Genomic DNA, 27,885 nt, shown 5'->3' on the forward strand with positions numbered 1-27,885 from the left:
TGAGCTGCCAGAGGGATGATCTGGTGCATGGTCCTCACTTGGATACTTGATGCTGACCTCGCTGTCACCACAGGAACAGTCCACGTCCTCTCTGGCCAGCTCTAACGCGTGGTCTTCGAAGGGAATGAGGAGCTTGATGTCCAGCACTCCACTCCTGGTCTGGGACCTCTCCCATTGATTGTGCATGATCTTGTCTTGTGTAAAGATAGGTGGAGAAAGTGTGAGCAAGGTGCATGCCAGGCCAAATGAGAAGGATGCCAGGCCTGCGTGTATGCTGAGTGGAACCATGGATGGGATGAGGGGGTGATTTCCAAAGGAGATGAGATGAGACGGAGATGTGAGGGTGTGTGTGTGAGAGTGAGTGATGATAAACTGGCAGTGAGTGAGATGCCAGTGATGTGTGATGGGCTTGTGAGTGTGTGAGTTTAGAGTGAAGAAATGATTGGCTTACCCTGCCGGCACCGATGAGATCATTAATTCTTTTTCTGTACAAGATGGCCAATCTCTTGTGGGCAGCGTTGGCACTGACCACCACTGCCACTGCTTCCCAAGCTGGATTGGTGGTGTTGCTGCCCCTCCTGCGGGCAGAGAGGGGGTAGAGGACATCACGGCGAGCCTTCACAACGTCCTAAAGGCGTTCCAGTGACATGTCACTGAATCGGTTGAGGGGGGGGGGGGGGGGGGGCTGCAGTCTTCTTGCCTTTTAGGGCCATGTCTTCTGTGCAGCAGTCCTGGGCTGGAAGCACTGAGAGGTGTACACGCGGCTGCACTTTAAACATGATGCCGGGCGTGAGGGAGCGACGAGGTGACAGATGGCGGGTGAATTGGAGGCTGCCTGCCAGCGACCTGGCGTGTTTCCCGGGAATGCATGATTAATGAGGCGGGATTGGGATGACACGGTGCAAAAACCTGCCATTGCAGCCAGCGAGTAAAGTGTCCTTTTCCCCGCCCACTACCACACTTAGTGCAAATCTGGGATGATTCTGCCCCCAATCTCAGAAAATGTAGCCCAGTACAATGTTAGGTGCGAAGCAGAAGTGGAATGAGACTTCCAAGTGAAAGGGATCATAAACCTTCTAGCTCACTGCATTTGGGAGATAGACTCCCAAGTTATACGACTGAATTGGCATCAGCACGCATCAGAAGCTTTTCACATCTTTGTTTACTTTGTAAAAATAATAGAATTCTAAGAAATTCAAAAAATAAATCACAGTGGAAACTATGCAGGTTTATTTTCTGGGTATGTACCAATGATACCTGTGCTTTTCCGAGATGTGCCAACAGTCAAAGATGTTGCTTTCAGCTGCCATGTACTCAAACAATTTACAGAGGAGTACAGAGGATATATGGCACAGAAAGAGATCACTTGGCCCTGCCAGTCTATGCCAGTGTTTCTGCTCCACTCTCATCCCTTCTCATGTAATTCCACCATCCTAACCATCTGTTCCCTTCTCTCTCAAATGCTTGTCTAGCTTCCCCTTAAACGCATCTATACTATTCACATCAAACACTCCCTGAGGCACCCAATTCCCCATTCCTACCCTTCATTGGTAAAGAAGATTCTTCTGAATTCCCTATTGGAATTCTTTGTGACTATCATAGTGATGGCCTCTAGTTATGCTCTTCCCCATAGAAGGAAACATTCTCTCAGTATCCACTCTATTAAAACCTTTCATAATTTTAACGACCTCTATTAGGTCACCCCTCAGCCTTCTTTTTTCACAAGAAAAGAGGCCCAGTGTATCAATCATTTCCTGAAATGTATACCCACACATTTCGAGTATCATCTTTGTAGATAGAACTCTGCGGTCTAAGCAAGGTTCAATACAGGTTTAGGCATATGTGACTTTATGGTTAGTTGAGAACTGGGGGAAGCTGCATCTCTCATAAAATTTAAAGATGAGTTCATCTATGAAAATACCCTGGGGTTAAAAATCCATGAGGCGTGGGGAGAAGGATGCACATCCTCAAGTAAGCATCGCAAACCACCCACCACAAACCTTTGTCACATATCCTGAAAGACATTCCAGGGGTCAAAGAATGGTCTTCCTACTTTGAGGGCAAATGGGGAGTGCAACCATCACTTGGGTTGCCCACCCATCCAACAAGTCATGTACAGTGCCACATTGTGCTGGATCTGACAGGAGAAGATATCATAGACACCAAACTGCACCACATCCCCCCACCACCCCATCCCACCCCACCCCACCACCCCAATATCACTGCAGAAAGGAACTGCAAAGAGGCAACAATTAGACATATTTTTAAAGAAATATATGTTTTGAAGATCATGATCTAAACCTGTACCCCACATGCACCATTTGTCAGACTGTTTATACTGTATCATATTCACCACATCTTCCATTACTAATGATTGGCCTAGCTGATGGGAGGCCAGGATGTGGGAAACACCATTGTTGGCCACCTCACAATCTGCCCTCCCTCCCTCCCATATGACTAAATACGGGGCAGACAGGGGCATTTCTCTTTACAACAGTCCAACAGAATATTCCAACAGAAGGCCGGAATCCATCATAATCAGGTACAGGGTTAATTTTCAACCCTTCCAGCTCCCAACAGGGCTACAGCAGGAGTGCAGTCAGGTGCCGTGGAACTTCAGCCCCAATTTTATTTTTCCTTTGTCTCATTCGTACATCTTGTGACTATTTTGTGGGATATGTTCTTGGATTGTATCTCTAGGCTTGGAATCCTATTGTCGTACAAAAATTCTGAATACTTCCAATTAATCAGCAATATTTTTTTGTCTAAATCAGGTTGCAAAACAGGTATACTACAAGCCTTATTTATGCATTTTAATTGATTTAATATGGTGCTTTTCATGGTAAGACCCACTCATTTTCCAATTAGACCTCAATCCTTCCTATGAACTTCCAGAAAAAATGCTCATGTATAATCCAGAAGAAAGGCACTGCATTTTCTGAAGACATCATCAAGTTATTGAGCTGTTTATTTTATTCATGTGCACATTATATCTTATTAACTAAGGTATTCTCTAGGGTTATGACATTTTGAGATTTAACTTCAGCCTGTTAGAACCTTCTGCTTCAAAGCATTGTTCAATAAAATAAACATTGATTTTCCTCTGACAATAGTATTTACATCAAAGTTTAACGAATTTAATCTCTTTAAATCTGTAGATTTTGATGCCATTTGCACAACCATTTCTCTTTGGTCCAAGAATTGCTAATTCAGCACAAAATTGGAATGAATTCCACTGATGTACCTCTGTGGTGTCAGGAGAGCTCTTGGTGACATTTTTATTGCAAATATGCACAAGTAGGTTGGATTCAGCAAATAAGCATCATAATAACAGTGCACCAAGAATGAGCTAACTCGAGCATCATCATATATTCGTTCTGGCGAGCAGCTTGAAATGAGTAGGTAGAAAGAATTCTTTAAATTCTCTTGAGTTTTACAATGAATCCTTTTGTCCTTAGTGGAAATTTTGCCATTTCTTCTTAAAGAATAGATTATTTATTTTAATTTTTTTTTGCTAGTGGGGGGAATGCTTAAAACTGCAAACAAGGGCTCTGTACTGAGTCTTAATATGTAACTGCCACAGCCAGTGCTGTTAGAGCCAATTCTATTATGCACAAACTTTGTATGGACATCTTTAATTTGTCTGTCATTAGGCTATCACATATGGTAGGATTCCACAATACAGTGTAGGCAACCTACCAGGTTTGCAAAGATGTAATGATATCCTTTAACATGCTTCCCAATGGTTATAACCTGTAATGAAGAAATTGAGAAATTAGTTTATCTCTTGTGATATGCGGAATTGAAGAGCAAGTTATCAGAAACATACAAGAAACTTAAGTTATACCCAATATTATCCTTTCCAACATAAAATCAAAATAAAAACAATTTGCCAGTGCAGAGTTGTTATGAAATACTAAATAATTTCTAACTTCAAGTTCAGCTTCAGAAGAGAAGGAATAATCATACCATCCTTGTACGTCCTGTATGAGTTCTGACATCTATAACTTTGCTCAATTGGATGCATAAACATTAATAGTGATTATTCAATTTATGCTCATATGTGATCAGGAATTATTCTTTAAAATAAGCAAGATGAAGATTGGTAATTTTTCAGTCTAATCATTATTTAGAAGGACATAGATTTTCTATCCTTGTCTGATTAATAAGGCTCAGTAAATGATAGGGTGAAATTTTAGTATGTTGACTTGCCACGAACAGGATTGGGGGAAGTAGTAATGGGGTTGGGGGGGGGGGAGGGGGGTGGCAGGTAGTGGGGGCAGTAGTATGTGGGAAATCCTTAGGTCGGGGTTTCCTGCATAAGGATTGCCAGGCTTGGATTCCAGTTGGGTGGGGAACACTATAAGAAGAGGCCACGGGACCAGGTAAATCTGGGAGGGAGGGATCAAATACTTGACCCTGAGGTTAGAGGGGGAAGGTATTCGATCTGAGAGAGATAAGGATGGGAGACAGAAAGCAGAGGCCTGAAGGATCAGAAGCTCGTGTTGAGGTTTTCAGAGATTGAAGACTACACCAGGGTAATGTTTGGAGGCCTCAGAGAAGGGAGGAAATCCCAGGCATTAGTGGGCGTCTGGGGAGGACAGAGGTCTTGCGGGAAGGTTATTGCCTTGGGGGTGATTGAAGGGTCATTGGGGAAGGGTGTCTGATCATGCGGGAGGAGTGTCCGATTATGCGGGTTTGGTCAGGCTCGTACGCTGAATCCAGCAGATGTTTGGAAAGAGGCTGCCTCCTGGATCCAGTAGTCGAGTTTCCCGAGGAACAGAAAACTCAGCCAGCCAAACTTCAATTTGAAATGGTCAACAAATATGAGGCAGGAAGCATTGTTATAATATTTAAGTTATTCAACCACCTCGTGTGAGTGGTTTGGATGCCTGCACCACTGTCCCACCTCCATTAGAACTGGAAGTGGGCAGGTTGGAGGAGGATTGGGTTTGAGGTTCAGATTTATAATGCTTTAACCTTCCATCCTGTGACATCCCATCTGTTTTTTGGGGTTAAAATTGTCCCAAAATATCTGAATAAAACTATTGCTTTACCCTCATGGTGCTATGCTAAAAGGTTCCTCCAGCTTCATATTAAATAATATGATAAACTACTACCAAGAAGAAATTAAATTTTCTACCTCCTTAAAACATTGAACCAGAAGGTCCAATCTTCCCATTTCTCAGCACAACCACTAACTCAGCTATTGGAATCAAGTGCATGTGTACTGACTTGAACCCAGATCTTTGCATCTGACGTAGAACAAACTGATATTCTAATGAGGAAAGGGGCACTCATGTCTTTGCTGTAGCTATACTTTCTTAATTTATGCACAGAAACAAAGAAAGGAGGATTCTTGCCAACTGCTAAGTATATATTCCTATCTAGTAAAGTTAATTTATCATGCAATTTTGAATATAAGGCATTTAATTCACACGAATGAGGAACATTCTCTAATATCTAATTGGTGATATCTTACATGTTCATGGATAAGGAAACCAGAGGTGAAATGACACCTCCCACAAATTCTTGACTCTTATAAAATACTACAAGCTTTCTGTCCACCAAGATTCTCACCCTCACGTTGACTAAGGTTCAAATACATTTTCATTTCTGCTACTGGTGGACTCTTAAATGTCAACTCCTCCCTTCCAGCAGCCCCTGATGAGTTTAAATTGCCTCTCCTTCATTCATATCCATCCTGCTGGGCTGCCTTGAATTTTAAGTGAGCTGCAAAAACTTTGAATAAGTCAGAAGGGGAGTTGTCATTTAAATATCACAGAGCTGGAGAAGGCATAAAGAGTGGACCAACAGCTGGCAGCAGCTGACATGATATGGTGCAGCTATTTGACATATGGGGATACTTAATTGGACAACCCTTATAAATGCTAGCTTTGTGCTGCCTGTGCATTATCATGTTTGCAGCATGGCATTGCTAACTGAGCTCTTAAATGGCTGCACACATAAACAGGAAGCCCAAAATTCTGAGAGACTAGCACAAGTTAAAACTAGCCTACTTAAAGCCAGCCTGCACCTCTTAAAGGGACGGCATATTGTGGCTGGGGAGCAGGTCATACAAGTCACTCTGATATGGAAAATGACTGAATAATGGAACAACACGGGAGAAAGTGAGTTTCAAGGTTTTGATGGATGAGTGGAAAGGAGAAAATAAGTGCAATATCTGCAGGAGGCTCCTAGCCAAATGCTCAGAAGACAGTGGGATCAGAAAACCATAGCACTGAATACCAGGAGGTATTGACCACAAGGACCTGGATACAATGTCACAAAATGTTCAAGAACTTCACACAAATGGTCAATGTAGCTAATTGCTATATTCCCCCAACTGCATCACTTCATTGCTCAATTATTCAACTCCCAACAATCTCTCTTAATCACCACTCCTACCTAACATTCTTCATTACACTCACCCTCACACAAATTAAATTGCCTCACACCTCACAATCACTTCTCACAGCTTGAGTACTCTGCCAGCTATACAACCATGACAGCCACATGCCCCAACCACCATACTTATTGACACACTTCCCTTTCCCTTGCAGGATAAGATGGTTCACAAGTTGAGGCAGCAGGAGCTAACAGATGGGGGACAGGTACACCTGTATGCCCTTGATCCCACTGACAACATAGTGCTTGGCATCATTAGAGGACCATTGCTGAGACCAGAGCTAACGGTAGAGTTGAAACTATGGACGATGATAGTATTGTCGCCTCCTCACATCGTACTTCCTGCTCAGGCCAGAATCTGATTTACAAGCTGTAGACAGTGTAAGTCTGCACCTCTCGCTTCCCCAACCCCCTCTCTTCATCACAACCCTATTTTAGTGCCTTTCTCCTACAGATATCCAGAACTGCCACCTGGCTAGGCTGCAATGGGCTTGCAATAGGAGGAAGAGCAACAAGGCACTGATGATGAAGAAACAAAATCATTCTATTTAAAACTTGCAGCCAACAGTTTAGATACTGCCGTTGCACATAATGTAGAGGACAGAAGAGAGGCAGGGCCTACATGTGGTGAGACACTGAACACGAGTGGCCTGCAGCCAAGGCTGGAGGCAAGAGTAGCACAGGTGCCAGCTCACCAGAGGATGAGGCTGCACACAAACTTGGCTTCAGGGGACTTAGATGACCACATCAATAGGATGGGATATAGAAAAAAGTTGGTGGGTATGCACAATGATATACTTAGTGCATTGACAGGCCTTCCAGAAAACTGGCCTGCAACATCAAGAAGCATGGAGGAGTCCAGCACCAACTTGGTACAGGGCCTTGTACAGAGATTGGAGTCCATTCTCTCCAGGAAGTGGGAGCCAACTCCTTAACAAACTTGTGAACGCAACCATGATGCAGCATCTGATGGCTGATGTCTCAGCTTCTATTGCCATACAAGCATCTTCCCCCAAACATCTGGATGCTAGAGTGAGAGCTCAAACTGAAGCCAAGGATCAGTTTGATGCCATGTAATCTCAGATGGATGCCATCGTAGGACTTGCAGGATTTCACAGCAGTCCAGCAACTGTCTTCCAACAAATTACTATGATTTATGGGATGCCACTTTGGGAGATTGACAGTGGCTCCAATCTGCACAAACTTGCTCACCTTTCACAGGATGACTACATTCATCCCTCTACAGCAGCCACTCTGCCAGTGCCTGCCGGTCAACCAGCCAAGAAAGTGTCTGCCCATGCTGAGATGGCGAACTCTGAAGCTGGACCTTCTATGGTCAATGCAGCTCCAGGTCATGCTGCAAGGCCATCTACAGTCTCCTCTAATGAAAGTCAGCAGCCTAACAGCAGCCGTCCAGAGCGCAAAGGGTGGGAAACTACCCAGAAGGAAAAAACAGTTCAGGCCAGTACTCTTATTTCCCAGTTTTTACTTGTGTTCCATTTTAAGATATACAAGACCAGTTCGGCCCAATATTCTTACTTCCCAGTTTTTACTGTGTTTTTCCCTTCTGGGTATATGTAAATCCAGAGGTAATGGGTGGGAAACTCCCTGTAAATCCAGAGGGAACAGGCTGGGAAACCACAGTGAAACCATGATCAGTCAAATTCAGGTGTCACGAAATTCCAGTTATTTAGAAGTCATCAACCATTCCCACTGGCAGAATTACAAATTCCCTAGAACGATGCCCATGACAATCCGAAATTCCACACTGGTAACTCTGGATTAGCAAAACTTGTCTAAGCTTGTCATATGACCACTGCCGACCAATCAGAGCAGAGTTAGACTACACAAGAGCACAAAATCATGGGGCACTGAGCAAACCATCATTTGACTTTGAGATCTCACTGTGTATAGCTAAATCAGTGAGAAAGTTAAAGTGTTGCCCAGTGGAGAAAGATGAAATTAATATAGCAAGTGGAAAGCCTGGGCACAAAGTGAACGTCAAAACACCGAAAACATATTTGACCACAGTGACAACATGGTGGAATGACTAAGTCACACAAGTCTGAAAAAAACACACTAAACAGAAAATGATTACTGAGTTTTTCCAGAGCTAACACCTGAGACTTGTCAATGCAAAGCTCTGGCCTTTTACATGGTCAGACTATTGTAAGGTGTGAACAAACTGAATAAAGACTTTTTCACACATTTACTGCTTTACTGTGTTTACACATGACATTTGAATCTGTTGTTTTGACACAAATCGCATTTGTAGGCACATCAGGTTACATAGAGATGCATTGATGTGTGAACGGAGCCTCCTCAGCTCTGCTCAACACACATTTGTGGGCAGTTCCCCTGGGATTCGACTCATCAGGATTTTACATACCTGTAAATGCAGAGTGGACTGGGTGGGAAATTACCTGTAAATGCAGAGTGGACTGGGTGGGAAATTACCTGTAAATGCAGAGTGGACTGGGTGGGAAATTACCTGTAAACGCAGAGTGGACTGGGTGGGAAATTACCTGTAAATGCAGAGTGGACTGGGTGGGAAATTACCTGTAAACGCAAAGTGGGCTGGGTGGGAAATTACCTGTAAACGCAGAGTGGGCTGGGTGGGAAATTACCTGTAAACGCAGAGTGGACTGGGTGGGAAATTACCTGTAAACGCAGAGTGGACTGGGTGGGAAATTACCTGTAAACGCAGAGTGGACTGGGTGGGAAATTACCTGTAAACGCAGAGTGGGCTGGGTGGGAAATCATCTGTAAATGCAGAGTGGACTGGGTGGGAAATTACCTGTAAATGCAGAGTGGGCTGGGTAGGAAATTACCTGTAAACGCAGAGTGGGCTGGGTGGGAAATTGCCTGTAAATGCAGAGTGGGCTGGTGGGAAATTACCTGTAAATGCAGAGTGGGCTGGGTGGGAAATTACCTGTAAATGCAGAGTGGGCTGGGTGGGAAATTACCTGTAAACGCAGAGTGGGCTGGGTGGGAAACTACCTGCACGTGCAAACTGGGCTGTGTGGAAAGGATTGGATCAGTTCACTGTTCTACAGCCTGCCTGATTTTTCTTAACATTGAGGTTACCCAGACTATCTTATGTAGCCCATGTTCTGTATTGGATGTTTTGAGCAGGATTAGAATAGCCATAATCTTAAGAGAAAGTCTTGCATATGCCTGAGATCTAAATGGATCTTCAGCAACTCAGCGCAAATGAGCAGTAGACACTTGGGATTAGAGTGATGATTTTTGAAATGACAAATATTGATATAACTAATATATTAAATTATTTGCACAATTTTCCAGTAGCTAAGCATAATCAAATTAAATAACATCTCAAGGAGAAGTCTGATTATAATTTTAGATAAGATGAATGATTACAGGAGACTGAATAGAAAATTATGCATATAATAATCTGTCGCAGTATGAAGTTCAATGGTGCTTCAGAGTGCTATCCTACATCAATTTCCAATTTGTGTAAGTTTCCAATTTTGACTGTCTTATCAGGAGGTTTGTTGAATGGAAACCAGTCACCCCCAGGGAGGAATACAAAATTGAACATCAATCGGAGATGAGGGACACTGCAGTCATATTAAAAATGGCACAGACTGGTATTGTCCTGCCAATAAATCAACTGATTTTCCACTCAGTTAGGAAGGGGTACTTTGCTTAGACAGACCGTGAGCTGTGGAAATAATAATTTTCTGTATGAACATTCGACATTGGCTATCAGTAAGCTTTTGAGTCTTTACTTGTTTCCTATAAGTTAAAATGAAATCGTGTAACATTCTGCTAAGACTACTTCAACTTCAGTGCTTGGGTTGGACTGTGCATCACTTACAATGACCAGAATTTTCCGTGCCCGCCAGCATCAGGTGTGTTTGGTGGGGTGAGTGGACAATATGGCAAGAAGGCCAAAAATCAGTTTCACGATGTCGTGAAACCAGTTTGCAATCGTCCGCTCAGCCCACCAATGGTGGGTCGCGTTTCCTGCTATCGGATGTCAGAAACCTCATTGTAATACATCAGCATATCATTATAAGGCCAGCCCCCAGGACTCATTCCCCCTGCCCCCCCACTGGATCGTCCACCCATGTCAGCGGAAAAACAACAGCGTGCACCTGGCGAGCTGCACTTCACTCGGGACTTCAAGGTTAGTTTGCCTGCCTTGCTTCGGTCAGCACTCACAGTCATCAGCACCAGGTTTCACAGATGGCACCACATCACTTTTAGCGGGACTCACAGGCAGGTCTCTACCTCCGAGATCAGCCATATGTGGGTGGCTTTTCAATGGCTGCAGGGCTAGGGCTTGCTTGGGGAAGGGGGAGAAGTGGCCTCAGGCAAGGGAAGAGGCTGAAGGATGAGAGCTGTATTGGGGAAGGAGGGTATCCCAGGGTGTGTGTAGGCAGCACATGTTGAACTGTGCAAGTGTCTTCAAGATGGTGAACGCTAAGGAGACAGTCTCCAGAGGAGATAAGGCCAGATGGACATGTCAGGGTGCATGTGAGAATAGGCGGTGATGTCCCTTGATCTGGCAGTGAGTGAGATGCCAGTGAATGTCTGATGGGCTTGAGTGTGTGAATGTAGAGTGATGAGATGGTTGTCATCCCCTGGCTGCACGGATGAGATCATTCATCCTCTATCTGCATTGGATGGCCAACCTCTTCTGTGCAACATTGGCACTGATTGCCACTGCCATTGCCTACCAAGCCGGAGTGGTAATGCAGCTGCCCCTCCTGCAGCCAGAGCTGGGGTAGGGGACATTACAGCGGGCCTCCACGGCATCCAAAAGGCACTTGAGGGCTGCAGGCTTCTTGCCTTTCGGAGCCATGTCTTCTTTGCTGCAGTCCTGGGCTGGAAGCACTGAGTGCGGCTGTACTTTAAATGTGGTGCTTGGCGTGATGAAGCAGCGAGGTGATGGCGTGGCAGGCAAATCGGTGCCCGCCCGCCATGGAAACGGCATGTATCTTGGGAATGCATAACTAATGCAGTGTGTTTGGGATGATCGGCGTGAAAAGCTGTCATTGCGGTTGGCAGGTAAAACATTGTCTTACCTGCCCACTACCGCACTTAATGCAAATCTGGGATGATTCTGCCCTATATCAGAATTGCCAGATTGGAACTCAATTTGCATAAAGCAAATCTTTAGTCCGAAATAACATTTTAAAAATTTTTCCCCTTAACAGGCCTGTTACCAATTGTTGTGCATGGAAGCTTGTACACATACAATAGAAATAAGGTTGGCCTGTATCATGTACCATAAAGAAAATAAGCAATGACCTGTGGAAGAAAAGAGACACCTTTGAAATGTGGATGTTAAGATATATGCTTAAAATTTCCATGTACAGACCATAAGAGGTGCTTGAAATTGTAAGATCAAAAAGAACTCTAAAAAGTAACATCCAGAAAATAAAATGTCTGTATTTCAGCATTTGATCAGAGCTGAAAAGTTACAGATATCTCTTTTATTGGGCAAATTGGAGGGCAGCAGAAAGGGGTCAACCTAGGCACAGTTGGATGCCGGACATCACAGAGCGGTTACAGACAAGCTACAGTGGATGTGTGAGGATGATGCAAGACAGATGAATGTGATATACTATGACAGCAGATCTCCTAGTAGGAGTAGCTACAAATAGCTGCAGCAGTAGCAGCAGTATCACCTCTGTTCCAGGGAATGTCATGATGCATGAAGGATCAATGGAAGCCTTGCTTTTGTCACAGTAATTATACCATGACAGCTAATTATCCAATCATCAGACGCAAAAGCAAGTGAAAGATATATATTGCTTACTCCATGATTTACTGCATACCGCGTTTAAAGGATAGACTTTATTACAGATCTATCAATGTGGAACCTCACATTGTGAATCTCTAGCCATATGATTTGACTAATTAATATCACTATAAATTTTGACACAGTGTCACTGTTTATTGAAAATATACAAAAGAGTACCTGGTCCATGATGTCATTAACTTTGTCACGCTCGCAGTCAAGGATCACTTGTCTTTCCTTTTTATTTTCCAGGTCCTGAAAAAGTGAGCGGTAGGCTTCATCTTTCCTCTCATCTTTTATATTTCCCACATTGATTGCTGTGACTTGCCATTTGTTTTCAGCAGCAGCATCCAGGACTGCTTGTAAGACTGATAATCCTGGGGGAAAGGAACAACAGAACATAGTCTCCATATTACATTCAAGCCTGAAGAAAACCAGTTAAAGATTGAATTATTTCACTGTAAATCACCCAGTATTCTCATTTTCAATTAAAATTTGCATGAAATTAATGACATGTTATGACTAATGGCTTAGTCTGACAAAAACATATCAGAGGATGTTTTAAACTGAACATTTTTACATGACCGTAAACATTCATACATCAATTACCCTGACCAATGAGGAATAGGAGCAGGAGAGGACCATACAGCCATCAAGCCTGCTCTGCCATTCAATATGGTGGACAGACCTTGGGCTTCAGCTCCAATTGATTTGATGGATTTTTTATAAAACTTTAGTGAGATTAAATAATTTATCATCTATTTTTAAATAATATATTAAACATATATGTGAATTGATCCCAATTACTGACATTTGCCAGTGGAATCCAACTTCAAGACAAGACAATGGGGGAAAAGTGAGGCAAGATCAGCAATGAGGTCTATTGCATTCCCACCTGACATCAATTTCCCTCCTCCTGGCCCAAAGCGGCAGCTCCTGATCAGCCCTTCCCTGCATGTCGATGTGGAGAGGAAGCTAGTAAGTTGCTCCACTTCTCTGCTTACCTTTGCTGCCTCCATCAGTAGAAAGGTTACTGTAGCCCTTTGGTGTAGTGGCAGAAAGCAAACCCACAAACCTCCCCAAATCAGTGCATAGATAGTGGGGGCCAGTAGTGGGCTCCTCTCTCTCTAGTCTCACCTTTTTAGGCCTTTTCCTCTGCCAGCTCCTAAACTAAATTCTCTGTTCCTCTTTGAGGTTCTTCCATTCCCTTTAAACCCTGGTCACATCTTCAGTTGCCAAGAAATCACTCAGAGTAGTTATCAGACTGGTTACCTTATGGCCTGTTTGCATGCGAAATAAGCCCCAAACTAGGAAAACAGGTCACAGTTGCAGCAGAATGACAACGGTGAATGGGGTTCCCACTTCACTGCTACCCTGCCAGCCAAGTCAAGGTGAAGGATAAGATCAAGGAGAAGGCCTACTTAGGATGATATGAAGCAACAGCTTCCCCTTATCCCACAGAGGTACATTAGCCATCAGTTGATCTACAGAACAGTTTTGATAGTGGAACCTGTGAAGAAACCTACTCCACTCATCTTTTGCCCATTGGCATACTATGTAGCCGCTAGATTAAGGAAAGATATGAGGAAGGAGGTGGAAGAGTCAAGAGGAAATAAATTCATCATTCACTGTGAAGAACTTGGGGGAGAATTTGGCCCATACTGCAGCAGATTTCTGGGCGCTCACTGATTGCTCAGGAGATTAATTTTAGCTGGTGGTATTTGCACACCCAATTTCACCCCCAGAAGTGTGCCAGCTGCTTAATTGGAAGCCAGTATTTTGACTGTCCACTGCACCCGCCTAAAAAGGGCATTAGACACTTTGAATATGCTAATCCGAGATTGATGCCAGTTTTAGAACCCCTCTACAAAATTCAGTAGAAAAAGCAAAGCCAAATTTTTGGCCACAGTTGTTAATTGATGACCATGACTAATTAAGACAGTGTTCCACCTGATTAAAAGCTGCCATATTCCACAGTAAGTCTAACATTATTGTTCTAGAATTCACACATAAATAGTTTAAGTATAACTTCACTGACTACTCTTCGACAATTTGAACTTTCTTGTAGGTTATGTAGTCTAGTATATGTATCAACTGGAACTACAGCAGTGATATAGGCAGCTGTCTGCAGTGAAAGATAGACCATGTACTTCATGCATGCAGAATTGAATCAAAAGGGAATCATAAGAAAGAAAGACTTGCATTTTTTAGCACCTTTCACAGCCAAAGGATGTCCCAAAGCACTTTACAGATAACGAAGTACTTTTGAAGTGCAATCAATGTCATAATGTATGAAACATAGCAGCCAATTTGTGCACGGGAAACTCCCACAAACAGCCATGTGATAATGACTGAATAATCTGTTTTTTGTAACGTTATTTCTGGGTAAATATTGACCAGGATGTAGGGAGATAAATCCCCTGTCCTTCTCCAACATAGTACTATTGGATTTATTACATCCACGTGGGAGGCCAGACTCTCAGTTGGTTTAATGTCTTATCCAAAAGCAGCACCTCTGACAGTGTAACACTCCCTCAGTGTGGCACTGGTGTGTTGGTTTTTGCTTTAAAGTCCTAAAATAGAATTTAAACTCACAACCTTCTGACTGAAAGACAAGGGTCTTACCAATTGAGCAACATTTGGTTTTAATGGAAAATTCAGGCTAGTTGAGAAATCTATTTAATCTATGGAATTTCCACTTTAAAAAAGATTGAATTGTAATTATTTATTTATATGGCCAAGATTCTCTATATGGAAAATGTACCCAAAGATGTCAGCCCAAGGCTCAGACTTTGGGATTCACTTTCATAAACCATTAAAGAATGGCTGCCAATTAAGGACTTCATAAAATCCACCATCTCAGACTTTGAGATTGTCCATCGGTAGGGGAGGGGAGGGGAGGCGAACTGGAGATTGGAGGTTTAAAAGGGGCAACTATCCCAAGCTGCTAGCAGCCAGTAGTGCAGTTGTGATGCTAGAAGGAACACATAAAAAAATTACTCTGTCAGGTTCTGCCAAGTTTGGGAGCAGCATCTGAGAACAGGCTTTTGGCCCCATTAGCATGCTCATAGGGCTTGATGGCTATTTCAGGTGAGCACCACAAACACTTTGGTAGCCAATTCTAGGGAGATCAGAGCAAGGAGAAGGATTAAGAATCACCAAGATGCCACCTTCAGCTGTTCCACCCCACCTCTTATTCTCTTGGATGACTAGTAATCAGGTGAATGCATGGGACAAATAAAAGTGACATAACCATCAAGTCTGTTTATTTTTTTTAACTCTTTCAACTCAATTCCTTTCTCTTCAGGGAGATTCTGAATTTTCTTTTTATTTGACCAGAACTTTAAAGACAACTGAATGAAATTTCAGAACATCTGCCTAATCTTAAAATTACATTGTTCAGCCCTTAACTCAACCTTAATGTGTTATCATTTGCTATTTTTAACTCATCTGAATTGTTAGATTATTCCACAGTGGAATGGTCATACATAATCATTGTGTACAAAGGAAAGCAAAACAAAGGAAGCGAGAATAACATATAGACAAAAATTGTGTGTACCTCTGTCACTGTCATATAGATAAGCAAACTTGTCCCATTGATAATATTCGATCAAACTAAGAAGAGCACCCTTGAGATCTGGCCTCATCTGTATGACAAATTGGTGTAAGCCATCTGCAGGAAAGCTTGGGGTGATAAAAGAAACATGCAGTGTTCCACAGAATGATGTAAGCGTATTTACAGACTTCTTGTCGTAAAATCCGAAAATGGCGTAGACTCCTCTTGAAAACTGGGAACAAACTGTGAGAGAAAACATATCAAACAGATTTTTAAAATTATGGACACTCAACAGTCAGAACTTTGTTGTCACTAAACACATTCACAACCTAAAAGGAAAAGTGTTCCTTCATGAGAATGAAATCGCACTGAACAGAAACAAAATCAAGATGATTCTCACAAATCTCAGTTCTACATTGGTCCAACTGCTAGACTTCTAAAATATCTGTGGCTGCAGTTAAATCATGATGTATACTCATCTCTTCTAAACTAAAGCAGCTATGATCATTTCATTCGCCATTTGTGAATTGGCATCAAAAGAATTAGGGCATAATCCTACAAAAAGCTGAGCTCCTAAATTTGCCAGTCATATTGTACATGTGGATTATTATTAATGTATTTAGTTATCTTCTATAACATCATCAATTAGGTTTATTAGCATAATAAGGCCCATGAATCATATTTCTCCATATATCACATGGAGTCCAAAACTCCATGTGTAGGTGTCTACAAGAATCTATATCTCATTCCTCCCAGAACCGTGGTAGGTTTCACTTTATCATCATCTTCCACCTCACCATGTTCTACATTCATCAGATCATTTTCAACCGTTTCCACTACCTCCACTTACCCCCTTTCAGCATTTGAAGGTAGTGTTTGCTCCGTGATACCCCACAGCACACCTCTACCACTGCTGGCATTTGCTCTCCTACATCCCATGCAAGCACAGGCATAGCAACACCAGAGCATTCACCTTTTTCAACATGTTGTCCAAGTTCCAAAAGGAGACAGTGGGCTGAATTATATGAGGTGTCGAATTTCTCACGTATCCCCAGCTAAAAAATCAGGGGGAGCCCGGCAAGGGGAACGCTGGCTGCCCCACAGCCATTTTCCAGTAATATGCTGCAGGAAGGAATTACGACCCTCAGGAACAGGAAGTCCTGTCTCAGAGAGCTGCTGGCCAATCAGAGGACACATAGTATCTTCAATACTTTGGGACAGAGGGTGGAATTTTCCGTGCCCGCTGGTGTCGGGCATCATGGCAGGCATGAGCAGACAATATTGGAAAAGGGGTATTCCAGGTTGTGTGTGAAGACACATGTTGATCTGTGCCAGTGGTCTCAAGAGGGTCAGGGCTGAGGAGGCAGTCTCCAGAGGACATGAGTCCAGGTGGAGATGTGACGGTGTGTGAGAAAGTGATTGGTGATGTCCCTTAAGTTGGCAGTGAGTCATAGAGGTCTACCACACAGAAAAAGGCCCTTTGGCCCATCGAGTCTGCGCCGGTCAAGCAAGTACCTAACTATTCTAATCCCATTTTCCAGCACAAGGCCCATAGACTTGTATGCCATGACATTGCAAGTGCACATCCAAATACTTTTAAATGTTATGAGGGCTTCTGCCTCTAACGCCCTTTCAGGCAATGAGTTCCAGATTTCCACCACCCTCTGGGTGAAAAAATTCTTCCTTGCATCCCCTCTAAACCTCCTGCCCCTTACCTTAAATCTATGCCCCCTGGTTATTGATCCCCAAACCAAGAGGAAAAGTTCCTCCCTTGCTACTCTATCTATGCCCCTCATAATTTTATACACCTCAGCCATCCACCCCCTCAATCTCCTCTGCTCCAGGGAAAATAACCCCAGTCTATCCAATCTCTCCTCTTAACTAAAACTCTCCAGCCCAGGCAACATCCTGGTAAATCTCCTCTGCACTCTCTCTAGTGCAATCACATTCTTTCCATAATGCGGATTCCAGAACTGCACACAATACTCTAGCTGTGGCCTAACCAGCATTTTATACAGTTCCAGCATAACCTCCCTGCTCTTATATTCTATGCCTCAGCTAATAAAGGCAAGTATCCTATCTGCCTTCTTAACCACCTTATCTACCTGTCCCGCTGCTTAAGGGACCGGTGGACAGGCACACCAAGGTCCCTCTGATCCTCGGTACTTCCCAGGGTCCTACCATTCATCGTGTATTCCCATGCCTTATTTGTCCTGCCCAAGTGCATCACCTCACACTTATCCAGATTAAATTCCATTTGCCACTGATCAGCCCATTTGACCAGCCCATCTATATCCTCCTGTAATCTAAGGCTATCCTCCTCACTATTCACTGCCCCACCAATTTTCATGTCATCCGCGAACTTACTGATCAACCCTCCTACATTCAAGTCTAAGTAGTTTATAGATACCACAAACAGCAAGGGACCCAACACCAATCTCTGTGAAACCCCACTGGACACAGGCATCCAGTCACAAAAACACCCCTCGACCATCACCCTCTGCTCCCTGCCACTCAGCCAATTCTGGATCCAATTTGCTAAATTGCCTTGGGCTCTTACCTTCGTTATCAGTCTTCCATGCAGGACCTTATCAAAAGCCTTGCTGAAGTCCAAGTAGACCACGTCAAATGCATTGCCCTCATCTACACACCTGGTCACCTCTTCGAAAAATTCAATCAAATTGGTCAGACATGGCCTCCCCTTAACAAAACCATGCTGACTGTCCTTGATTAATCCCTGCCTCTCCAAGTGTAGATTAATTCTGTCCCTAAAAATTGCTTCCAATAGTTTCCCCACCTCTGAAGTTAGACTGGCTGGCCTGTAGTTCCCTGGTTTATCCCTTCCTCCCTTCTTGAATAACAGTACCACATTGACTGTCCTCCAATCCTCTGGCACCTCTCCTGTGGCCAGAGAGGTATTGAAAATTATTGCCAGCGCGCCTGCTATCTCCTCCCTTGCCTCACTCAACAGCCTGGGATACATTTCATCCAGGCCTGGAGATTTATCTACTTTTAAACCTGCCAGACCACTTAGAACCTCCTCCATTTCTATGCTAATTTCTTTAATTATATCACAGTCCTTCTGCCTGATTTCCATACCCACGTCGTCCCTCTCACTTGTGAACACCGACACAAAGTATTCATTTAGAACCCTACCTACGTCTTCCGACTCCGCACGCAAATTACCACTATGGTCATCGGTATCTGCCATTAGCCTCCCTTTTCCTCTTAATCCAATCCTGTATATCCCACGACATCCAGGGTTCCCTGGATTTGTTGGTCCCACCCTTTGTCTTTACTGGAATATGTTGGCCCTGTACTCTCCCTATTTCCTCCTTGAATGAGTCCGACTGCTCTGACGCAGATTTACCTAAAAGTAGCTGCTTCCAGTCCACTCTGGCCAAATCATATCTGGTCTTATTAAGATTGGCCTTCCACCAAGTTAAAACTCTGATTTCTGGCCCATCCTTGTCCTTTTCCATAACAACCTTGCATCTAACAGAGTTATGATCACTATCTGCAAAATGTTCCACCACAGATACCTCTACCACTTGCCCAGCTTCATTCCCTAAAATTAAGTCCAGGACCGCCCCCTCATTTGTAAGGCCTTCTGCGTACTGGCTTAAAAAGCTCTCCTGAATGCATTTTAAGAAGTCTGCTCCCTCTAAACCTATCACACTATGACTAACCCAGCCAATGTTGGGGAAGTTGAAATCCCCCATTATTACTCCCTATTATTTTTACACTTCTCTGAAATTTGCCCACATTTCTGCTCTTCTATTTCTCTCTGACTGTTTGGGGACCTATAGTGCACTCCCAGCAATATTGCTCCTTTTTTGTTTTTCACCTCTACCCATATGGCTTCATTTGAGGAGCCTTCTAAGATGTCATCCCTCCTTACTGCTGTAATTGATTCCTTGATCAAGATTGTAATAACCCCATCTCTTTTACCTCCTTCGCTGTCTTGCCTGAAGACCCTATATCCTGGAATATTGAGCTGCCAATCCTGCCCCTCTCTCAACCATGTCTCTGTGACAGCAATGACATCATACTTCCATGTGTTAATTTGTGCCCTCAACTCATCTACCTTATTCGTCAGACTCCTTGCATTAAAATAAATACCATCGAACCTTGCCAAGCTCCCTTGTGCCTTAACTGGCCTATAATTTCTATGCCTTCCAGACTCACTTGCTATCTCTTCTAATTTTGGCTGTGCAGCTTCCCCTGCTGAACCTCCTCTCAGGATCCCATCCCCCTGCCAAGTTAGTTTAAACCCTCCCCAGGTGCCAGTGAATGTGTGATGGGCTTGTTAGCGTGTGAGTTCAGAGTGATGTGATGGTTGCCTTACCCGGGCAGCACGGATGAGATCACTCATCCTCGCTCTGCACTGGATGGCGAATCTCTTCTGTGCAACATTGGCACTGAACACCACTGCTACTGCTTCCCAAGCCAGAATGGTGAGACTGATTGGCCTCCTGTAGCCAGAGCAGGGGTAGAGGACATCACAGCGGGCCCCACAGTGTCGAGGTGTTCCAGGGATTGGGGGCTGCAGTCTTCTTGCCTTTTGGGACCATGTCTTCTGTGCAGCAGTCCTGGGCTGGAAGCACTAAGAGGTGTGCACGTGGCTGCACTTTAAATATGGCATATGAGGAAGTGATGAGGTGATGGCATGACGGGTGAATCAGAGGCTGCCCGCCAGTGAAATGGCATGTTTCCTGGGAATGCATGATTAATGAGGCAGAATTGGGATGATATGGCACGAAAGCCGCCATTGCAGCCAGCGGCCTTTTTCTTGCCTGCTGCCGCACTTAGTACAAATCTGGGATGATTGCACCCAGAGGTTTGTGGTGTTGGTTTGGAATCTGGGTCAGTGTTGAGGGGGTCTCACTGGGTGCCAAGCTGGCAGGCCTCAGCAAGGGGGCAGGGGTTGGGGGTCGAGGGGGCTGGGGTTTGAGAGGCCATGGGGCTTGGGCAACCGCGGGGGTGGGCAAGCCCTTGGCGATGGCACTCCAATGGGCCCAGGCAGCCCGTTAAGGATGGAACCCACCCTACCCGCCACCAGCCCTCACAGGGAAACCTGCCAGACTAGGCCTCACCTGCCCTCCATTACATCCTGGCAGGGGTGGTATGAGGTCCTTAAGTGGGAAATAATTGTCTACTTCAGGGCCTCAATGGCCGACTGGTGTAATTGTGGTGAGGGCATAAGCGAGCGGGTAGGCAGTGGACAGGCTGCCAGCTAGTTTTAATGAGCTCCCCAGTCTTCAAACCTGCCAACACGAGAGCATATAAATCCAGACCAGTGATTTATTTGTACTTCTTTCAACTTAGTATAATATAATAATCATTGTTCGCAACTAATGTTGGGGAGACCAGTTGCAAATTCAGTAATTGCTTTGCTGAACACTTCTGTACCATCTACAACTGCAACTTTGCCACTTTAACTCTCCATCTTACTCTCAATCTGATCTCTGTCCTTGCCCTCCTGCACTGTTCTAATGAAGCACAATGCAAGCTGAGAAAACAACATTCATTTTTCTGCCGTGCATGCAACTTCAGTGCTTAACTATAGTTCGTATTTTCTCTCAAACAGTGGGTGCTGGTAATGTAGAATGGAGGCACCAGAGTTCTGGAAATGGAGAGGTTGAGTTCGCACTTAGCATAGGACTCTCTGGTACATGGCTGGTAGGGCACTCTGCACCCCTGGTGTCCACCTGACTTTCTTCCACCACACTCCTGGGCCATGACAGCTTTCATACTTTTCCATGCTTCCCACCCATTTTGCTATTCCACTTTTTTTTATTCGTTCGTGGGATGTGGGTATCACTGGCTAGGCCAGCATTTATTGCCCGTCCCTAATTGCCCTTGCTCAAAAGGCATTTTTAAGAGTCAATCACATTGCTGTGGGTCTGGAGTCACATGTAGGCCGGACCAGGTAAGGACAGCAGATTTTCTTCCCTAAAGGGCATTTGTGAACCAAATGGGTTTTTACGACAATGGTTTCATGCTCATCATTAGACTTTTAAATCCAGATATTTACTGAATTCAAATTCCACCATCTGCCATGATGGGATTCGAACCCAGGTTCCCAATGCATTACCCTGGGTCTCTCGATTACCAGTCACTATGCGACTGCCTCCCCACTGTAACTACACATCCTCCTAATCTGGATACAACTTTTGTTACTGTAATTTATCTCATTATTGCCTCCTTTTATCTTAAACCATCATCACTTCCGTCATTTAATCATCTCCTGCCTTCTGCCGAATTAAGAACTTTTTTCCCTGGTTCTGTTCCTTCTTTCAATAATATCTTTCTGTGGAAGGGCCATACAACCAGAAACATTAACCCAACTTCTCCCCTCCACAGATTGTGTGACCAATTAAGTATTTCCAGTATTTTCTGTCTCTACTACAACAGTTAAGTGTGTTCATCAGAAAATTTATTTTTGCTATTTTAGCAGAGGTATAAACACATTTAGCAGAGAAGAATTTCAGATGAATGTATTAAGTGTTCATAAGTTGGTATCATGCAATGTAATTTCATGGCCCTTTCTTACCTTGAGAGTTTATTAAAAATATCTCAAAATAAGGCACTTTGAAATTAATTTTCGTGTCAATCAACATCTCGGTACACAGACACAATTATTTGCAGAACATTATTAGCCATACCATTCTTCTGGTTTTACAGTAAATTTGAAGGTTTTCTGTCATTAATCAGCTGGTATTCACTGGCAATTTTTTTGATAATACACCAAGATCAGTAAAATGATATGACACCTTGTGATACGAGGTAACAGATATCCAGAAATTTCTGGAACATCAAGTTAGTCAGTGAAGGTGGAGTTTCTCCCATTATCAAAATTTGACATCAACATCTCAGAATCCCAAACCAGCACTTTGAGAGTTAATTGGCAAAAGTTATGATTAAATGCAACTTTTTCTTATGTTTATTAGACTGCTGTGTAATTATTATATTTCAAAGAGCTCCTAAACACAATAAACATCCTCCACTAAAACTGTCCAGTTCAAATGCAGCAAGACTTGGACAATATTCAGGCTTGGGCTGACAAGTGGCAAGTAACATTCATGCCACACAATTGTCAGGCAATGACCATCTCCAACAAGAGAGAATCCAACCATCGCCCCCTGATGTTCAATAGCACTACCATCACTGAATCCCCGCTATCAATATCCTGATGGTTACCATTGACCAGAAACTGAACTGGACTAGCCATATAAATACTGTGGTTACAAGAGCAGGCCAGAGGCTAGGAATCCTGAGATGAATAACTCACCTCCTGACTCCCCAAAGCCTGCCCACCATCTACAAGTCAGGAGTGTGATGGAATACTCTCCACTTGCCTGAATGTGTGCAGCTCTAACACTCAAGAAGCTTGACACTATCCAGGATAAAGCAGCCCGCTTGATTGGCACCCCACCCATAAACATTCACTCCCTTCTCCACCGACGCACAGTGGCAGCAGTGTGTACCATCTACAAGATGCACTGCAGGAATTCACCAAAGCTCCTTCAGCAGCACCTTCCAAACTCACGACCACTACCATCTAGAAGGACAAGGGCAGCAGATACATGGGATCACCACCACTTGGAAGTTCTCCTCCAAGTCACTTGCTATCCTGACTTGGAAATATATCACCGTGCCTTCACTGTCGCTGGGTCAAAACGCTGGAACTCCCTCCCCAACAGCACTGTGGGTGTACCTACACCACATGGACTGCAGCGGTTCAAGAAGGCAGCTCACCACCACCTTCTCAAGGGCAATTAAGTATGGGCAATAAATGCTGGCCCAGCCAGCAAAGCCCACATCCCTTGAATGAATAAAAAACAGATCCTGTTTTTAAAAATCTGTTCTTCTTACTAATCTCTTTTGACAAGGGAGAGGATAAGCCACGCTTCTTCAAGATACCAGACAGAACATCTTACGTAAAGGAGGCATGTATGCAAAAGGTCTTGAAAGCAGTGCTGTCACTCTTACAGAAGAAGTTCTGGGAGAATTGTTGGGAAAAATGTTTGCAATACAATACATTAAATACTTGCTTATGAAATTATACTTGGTGTATTTAATGTTTTCATTTGAAGGTCTTGGTTTTTCTGACAAATAGTTGAGCTCATCTTCTTTATAGAGCTATCAGAACAAGCATTATATGAATATATGTGTGGAGAACCTGCCAACATGCATCAATGTTATTCAGTCAACTAATCTGACAACCAAAGTGTGTTATTCATCAGGCTTTAATAGTAATTTATACACACTATCCAATTTTCTTTTCCATTGAGTTAATTGAAAATTATTCCACGGGGTCTGTGGGGTTGGTTTGGGGAATGTTCAGGAGCAAAGAATGCCAGACAAAACTAAGTAAGATGCACAGATCATGATTCCTTGAAATGTGACAGACAGTTGGAGCCCACAGACATACTGCTCTTATACTATTGATGCTTTTCGTGGAGTATTGCTCGCAATGAATAAGCTGTTACACTGTTTCAGTTGCAAAGTTGATAAGTTGTGTTCTAGGGGTACGTATTTTCAGCGAAATAATTTGCAAAGGAAGATACAATGTTTCTACCTAGTTACAAGGAAGTATTTTTTTGATTGATTCCTGGAAAATATATACCACAACTGCATCAATAAATGGTTGTGAATAATCATCATTGTTTTTTGAAGTTTCAGAATAAATAAATATGGAAGTGTTGTACAATTTAAGAGCAAATTTCATCTTACGCATTCAAAGTGTGAAGCATCATCCACTGCAAATGTGGTGGGAAAGGGTTTATTTACAGTACTTTTGTTGAGAATTTACTTTCTACATTTTGGAGGTGAGCTCTATGTTGTCAGGATGGGTGGTGTTTTCGCTTCCTTATATTGGACATCAGACAGGGAACAACATAATCAGCTGCAGCAGCAGCACAAATACACCAAAAGCAGCCTTTCATAGGCTTGTAACTGCAAAGAGTGGGGAGCAACAGGGAGGACAGCAGCAGAGGGGAGCAGTGCACGAGTGCCATGAAATAGAGCTTACAGGCAGAGGCTCGGGACAGAATTTTTCCCCCATTGGGGTGGGGGAGAGTTTAAGAGTGGGCGCGCAGAGGCGCGCCTCCGATCGGTGCCCCCAATTGGGGGCGCGCCGCCATTTTACGTGGGTGGGCCAATTAAGGCCCGCCCAGTGTGACATCCGCATGAAAGTGCTATGCGCTCCCTGTGCGAGCGGGGAAAGGATTCCCTGAGCCGAGAGTGCGCCCTTTCTCGCATGCACACGGAAGAGCGCACTCATCTCCCTGAGGGTAAGTGCTGCCTCAGGGAGATCGGCTATACATTAAAAAATGTGAAAAATAGAGAAAATAAAAAAAATTCCTGACACTGTCACAAGAGTTGGGACATGTTCATAACTTTTACATACACTTTAATTACATTTTTTAAAACCAACATGAAATCTCATCCCACCCGTGGATGAGGTTTCATGCTTTTTATAATGTCCACCAGAGCTCCTGGCCTGCCCACCACCCTTGAGGTTGGACGAGCAGGTCTATTAATTACTTTAATGACTCTGTCAATGGCCTCAATTGGGAGTTCCACCCGACATCATCCCGCATCATTTTACACGTCGACGAGCGGGCCCCACCTGCTACTCACCAACCGGAAAATCCTGGCCTCAGTTTTTTTGGCATGTGTAAGCAACAGTGTCTTAAGAAGCTCAGGTTGTCATGTCAAGTGGTGGAAGATATCTGCAGCTTCATGGTAGCCATCAAAGTCACCACCATGCTCAAAGATTTTGTCTCTGGATCTTTCCAGGGTTCTGTTAGAGACCCACCCAGGATGTCTTGCTCAAGAGCTCACAAATATATAAGACTGACAGCTTGTTTGTCAGGGCTGCCTAATATGTGAACTTGGTCTGCAATGTCACCATTCAGAGTGAGTGGGGACTCTGGCTAGCTGGCTTAGATGCTGGCAACTGCACACACATGGGGGGATATCCAAAAATCCACCGATCAACCATGGCATTCGCCAACCGCAACAATGTCAGTTGGTGTGCAATCACAAAAAAGATGTGCTTCAGGTGCCTAGAGAGATCTGGAGACGTTCTTCAGTAGGCACCAGCACAACATTATGAAGCAGTGAGGTTTGGACCTGCAGGAGGAACAAGGCAAAGAGCTCAGGTCCACGTTGGACAATTCAGAGAGGGAGGATGATGAGGAGGAAGACAAGAAGAGAGCTGAAGATGGCAATACATGACCAGATGCTCACATTGCTGCCAGAGGGATCAGAGAGCCCTTATTAATAGGACGGTCCTCTTAAATAACATCTGGGGCCTTGTGTCAAAATTTGGGAGAGCTGTCTCACAGACTAGTCAAGCAACAGCCTGACACCGTCATCCTCATGAAATCATATCTTACAGACAATGTCCCAGACACTACCATCACCAACCCTGGGCATATCCTGTCCCACCAGCAGGACAGACCCAGCAGAGTTGGCGGCACAGTGGTATACAGTCGGGAGGGAGTTGCCCTGGGAGTCCTCAACATCGACTCCGGACCCCATGAAGTCTCATGGCATCAGGTCAAACATGGGCAAGGAAACCTCCTGCTGATTACCACGTACCGCCCTCCCTCAGCTGATGAATCAGTGCTCCTCCATGTTGAACACCACTTGGAGGAAGGACTGAGGGTGGCAAGGGAGGAATGTACTCTGGGTAGGGGACTTAAAGGTCCATCACCAAGAGTGGCTTGATAGCACTACTACTGAACAAGCCCGAAATGACATAGCCGCTAGACTGGGTCTGCGACAGGCGCTGAGGGAACCTACAAGAAAGGAATAATATACTTGACCTCATCCTCGCCAACCTGCCTGCCGCGGATGCATCAATCATAACAGTATTGGTAGGAGTGACTGCCACACAGTCCTTCTGGAGAGTAAGTCCCATCTTCACATTGAGGATACCCTCCATCGTGTTGTATGGCACTAACAACATGCTAAGTGGGATGGATTTCAAACAGATCTAGAAACTCAAGACTGGGCATCCATGTAGGCCATCAGCAGCAGCAGAATTGTACTCAACCACAAACTGTAACCTCATGGCCCCACTCTACCATTATCATTAAGCCACGGGATTATCCCTGGTTTAATGAAGTGTGCAGGAGGGCATGCTAGGAGCAGCACCAGGCAGACCTAAAAATGAGGTTTCAACCTGGTGAATCTACAACACAGCATGACTTGTGTGCCATACAACATAAGCAGCAAATGATAGACAAAACTACGTGATTCAACAACCAACAGATCAGATTTAAGCTCTGCAGTCCTGCCACATCCAGTCATGAATGGTGGTGGACAATTAAGCAACTCACTGGAGGAGGAGGCTCCACAAATATCCCCATCCTCAATGATGGAGGAGCCCAGCACATCAGTGCAAAAGATAAGGCCAAAGTATTTGCTACAATCTTCAGCCAGAAATGCCGAGTGGATGATCCATCTCAGACTCCTCCAGAGGTCCCCAGCATCACAGATGCCAGTCTTCAGCCAATTCGATTCACTCCACGTGTCATCAAGCAATAACTGAAGGCACTGGATACTGCAAAGGCTATGGGCCCTGGCAATATTCCAGCAACAGTACTGAAGACTTGTGCTCTACAACTCGCCACGCCCCTAGCCATAACATTGCAGTACAGCTACAACACTCGCTTTTACCCAGCAATGTGGAAAATTGCCTAGTTATATCCCATACACAAAAAGCAAGACAAATCTAACCAAGCCAATTACTGCCCCATCAGTCTACTCTCAATTATCAGTAAAGTGTTGGAAGGGGTCATCAACAGTGTTATTAAGCGGCACTTGCTTAGCAATAACCTGCTCACTGACACTCAGTTTGGGTTCCGCCAGGGCCACTCAGCTCCTGACCTCATTAGAGTCTTGGGTCAAACATGGACAAAAGAGCTGAACTCCAGAGGTGAGGGGAGAGTGACTGCCCTTGACATCAAGGCAGCATTTGACAGGGTGTGGCATCAAGGAGCCCTAGCAAAACTGGAGTCAATGGGAATCGGGGGAAAACTCTCTGCTGGTTGGAGTCACACTGAGCACAAAGGAGATGGTTGTGGTTGCTGGAGGTCAATCATCTCAGCTCCAGGGCATCACTGCAGGA

At 44.2% G+C, this 27,885-nt stretch overlaps 1 protein-coding gene across 9 annotated transcripts in view; it reads right to left on the reverse strand.

Moving 5' to 3' along the window:
* gria2b (glutamate receptor, ionotropic, AMPA 2b) overlaps nucleotides 1-27,885 on the reverse strand; it is a 163,949-nt gene that overhangs the window by 87,814 nt on the left and 48,250 nt on the right. For all 9 annotated transcript variants that reach the window (XR_013576426.1, XR_013576425.1, XM_078540609.1 and 6 more), the window contains exons 3-5: nucleotides 15,741-15,980; nucleotides 12,362-12,558; nucleotides 3,700-3,753 (exon numbers count right to left, since the gene is read on the reverse strand). Coding sequence is in view for 7 of the 9 variants with exons in the window: in XM_078540609.1 (XP_078396735.1) it covers nucleotides 3,700-3,753; nucleotides 12,362-12,558; nucleotides 15,741-15,980 (491 nt within the window). In the remaining 2 variants the exon portion in view is untranslated. The remainder of the gene's footprint in view (nucleotides 1-3,699; nucleotides 3,754-12,361; nucleotides 12,559-15,740; nucleotides 15,981-27,885) is intronic.

This window comes from Cetorhinus maximus, chromosome 1 (assembly GCF_964194155.1).
Source record: "Cetorhinus maximus chromosome 1, sCetMax3.hap1.1, whole genome shotgun sequence".
NCBI lineage: Eukaryota > Metazoa > Chordata > Chondrichthyes > Lamniformes > Cetorhinidae > Cetorhinus > Cetorhinus maximus.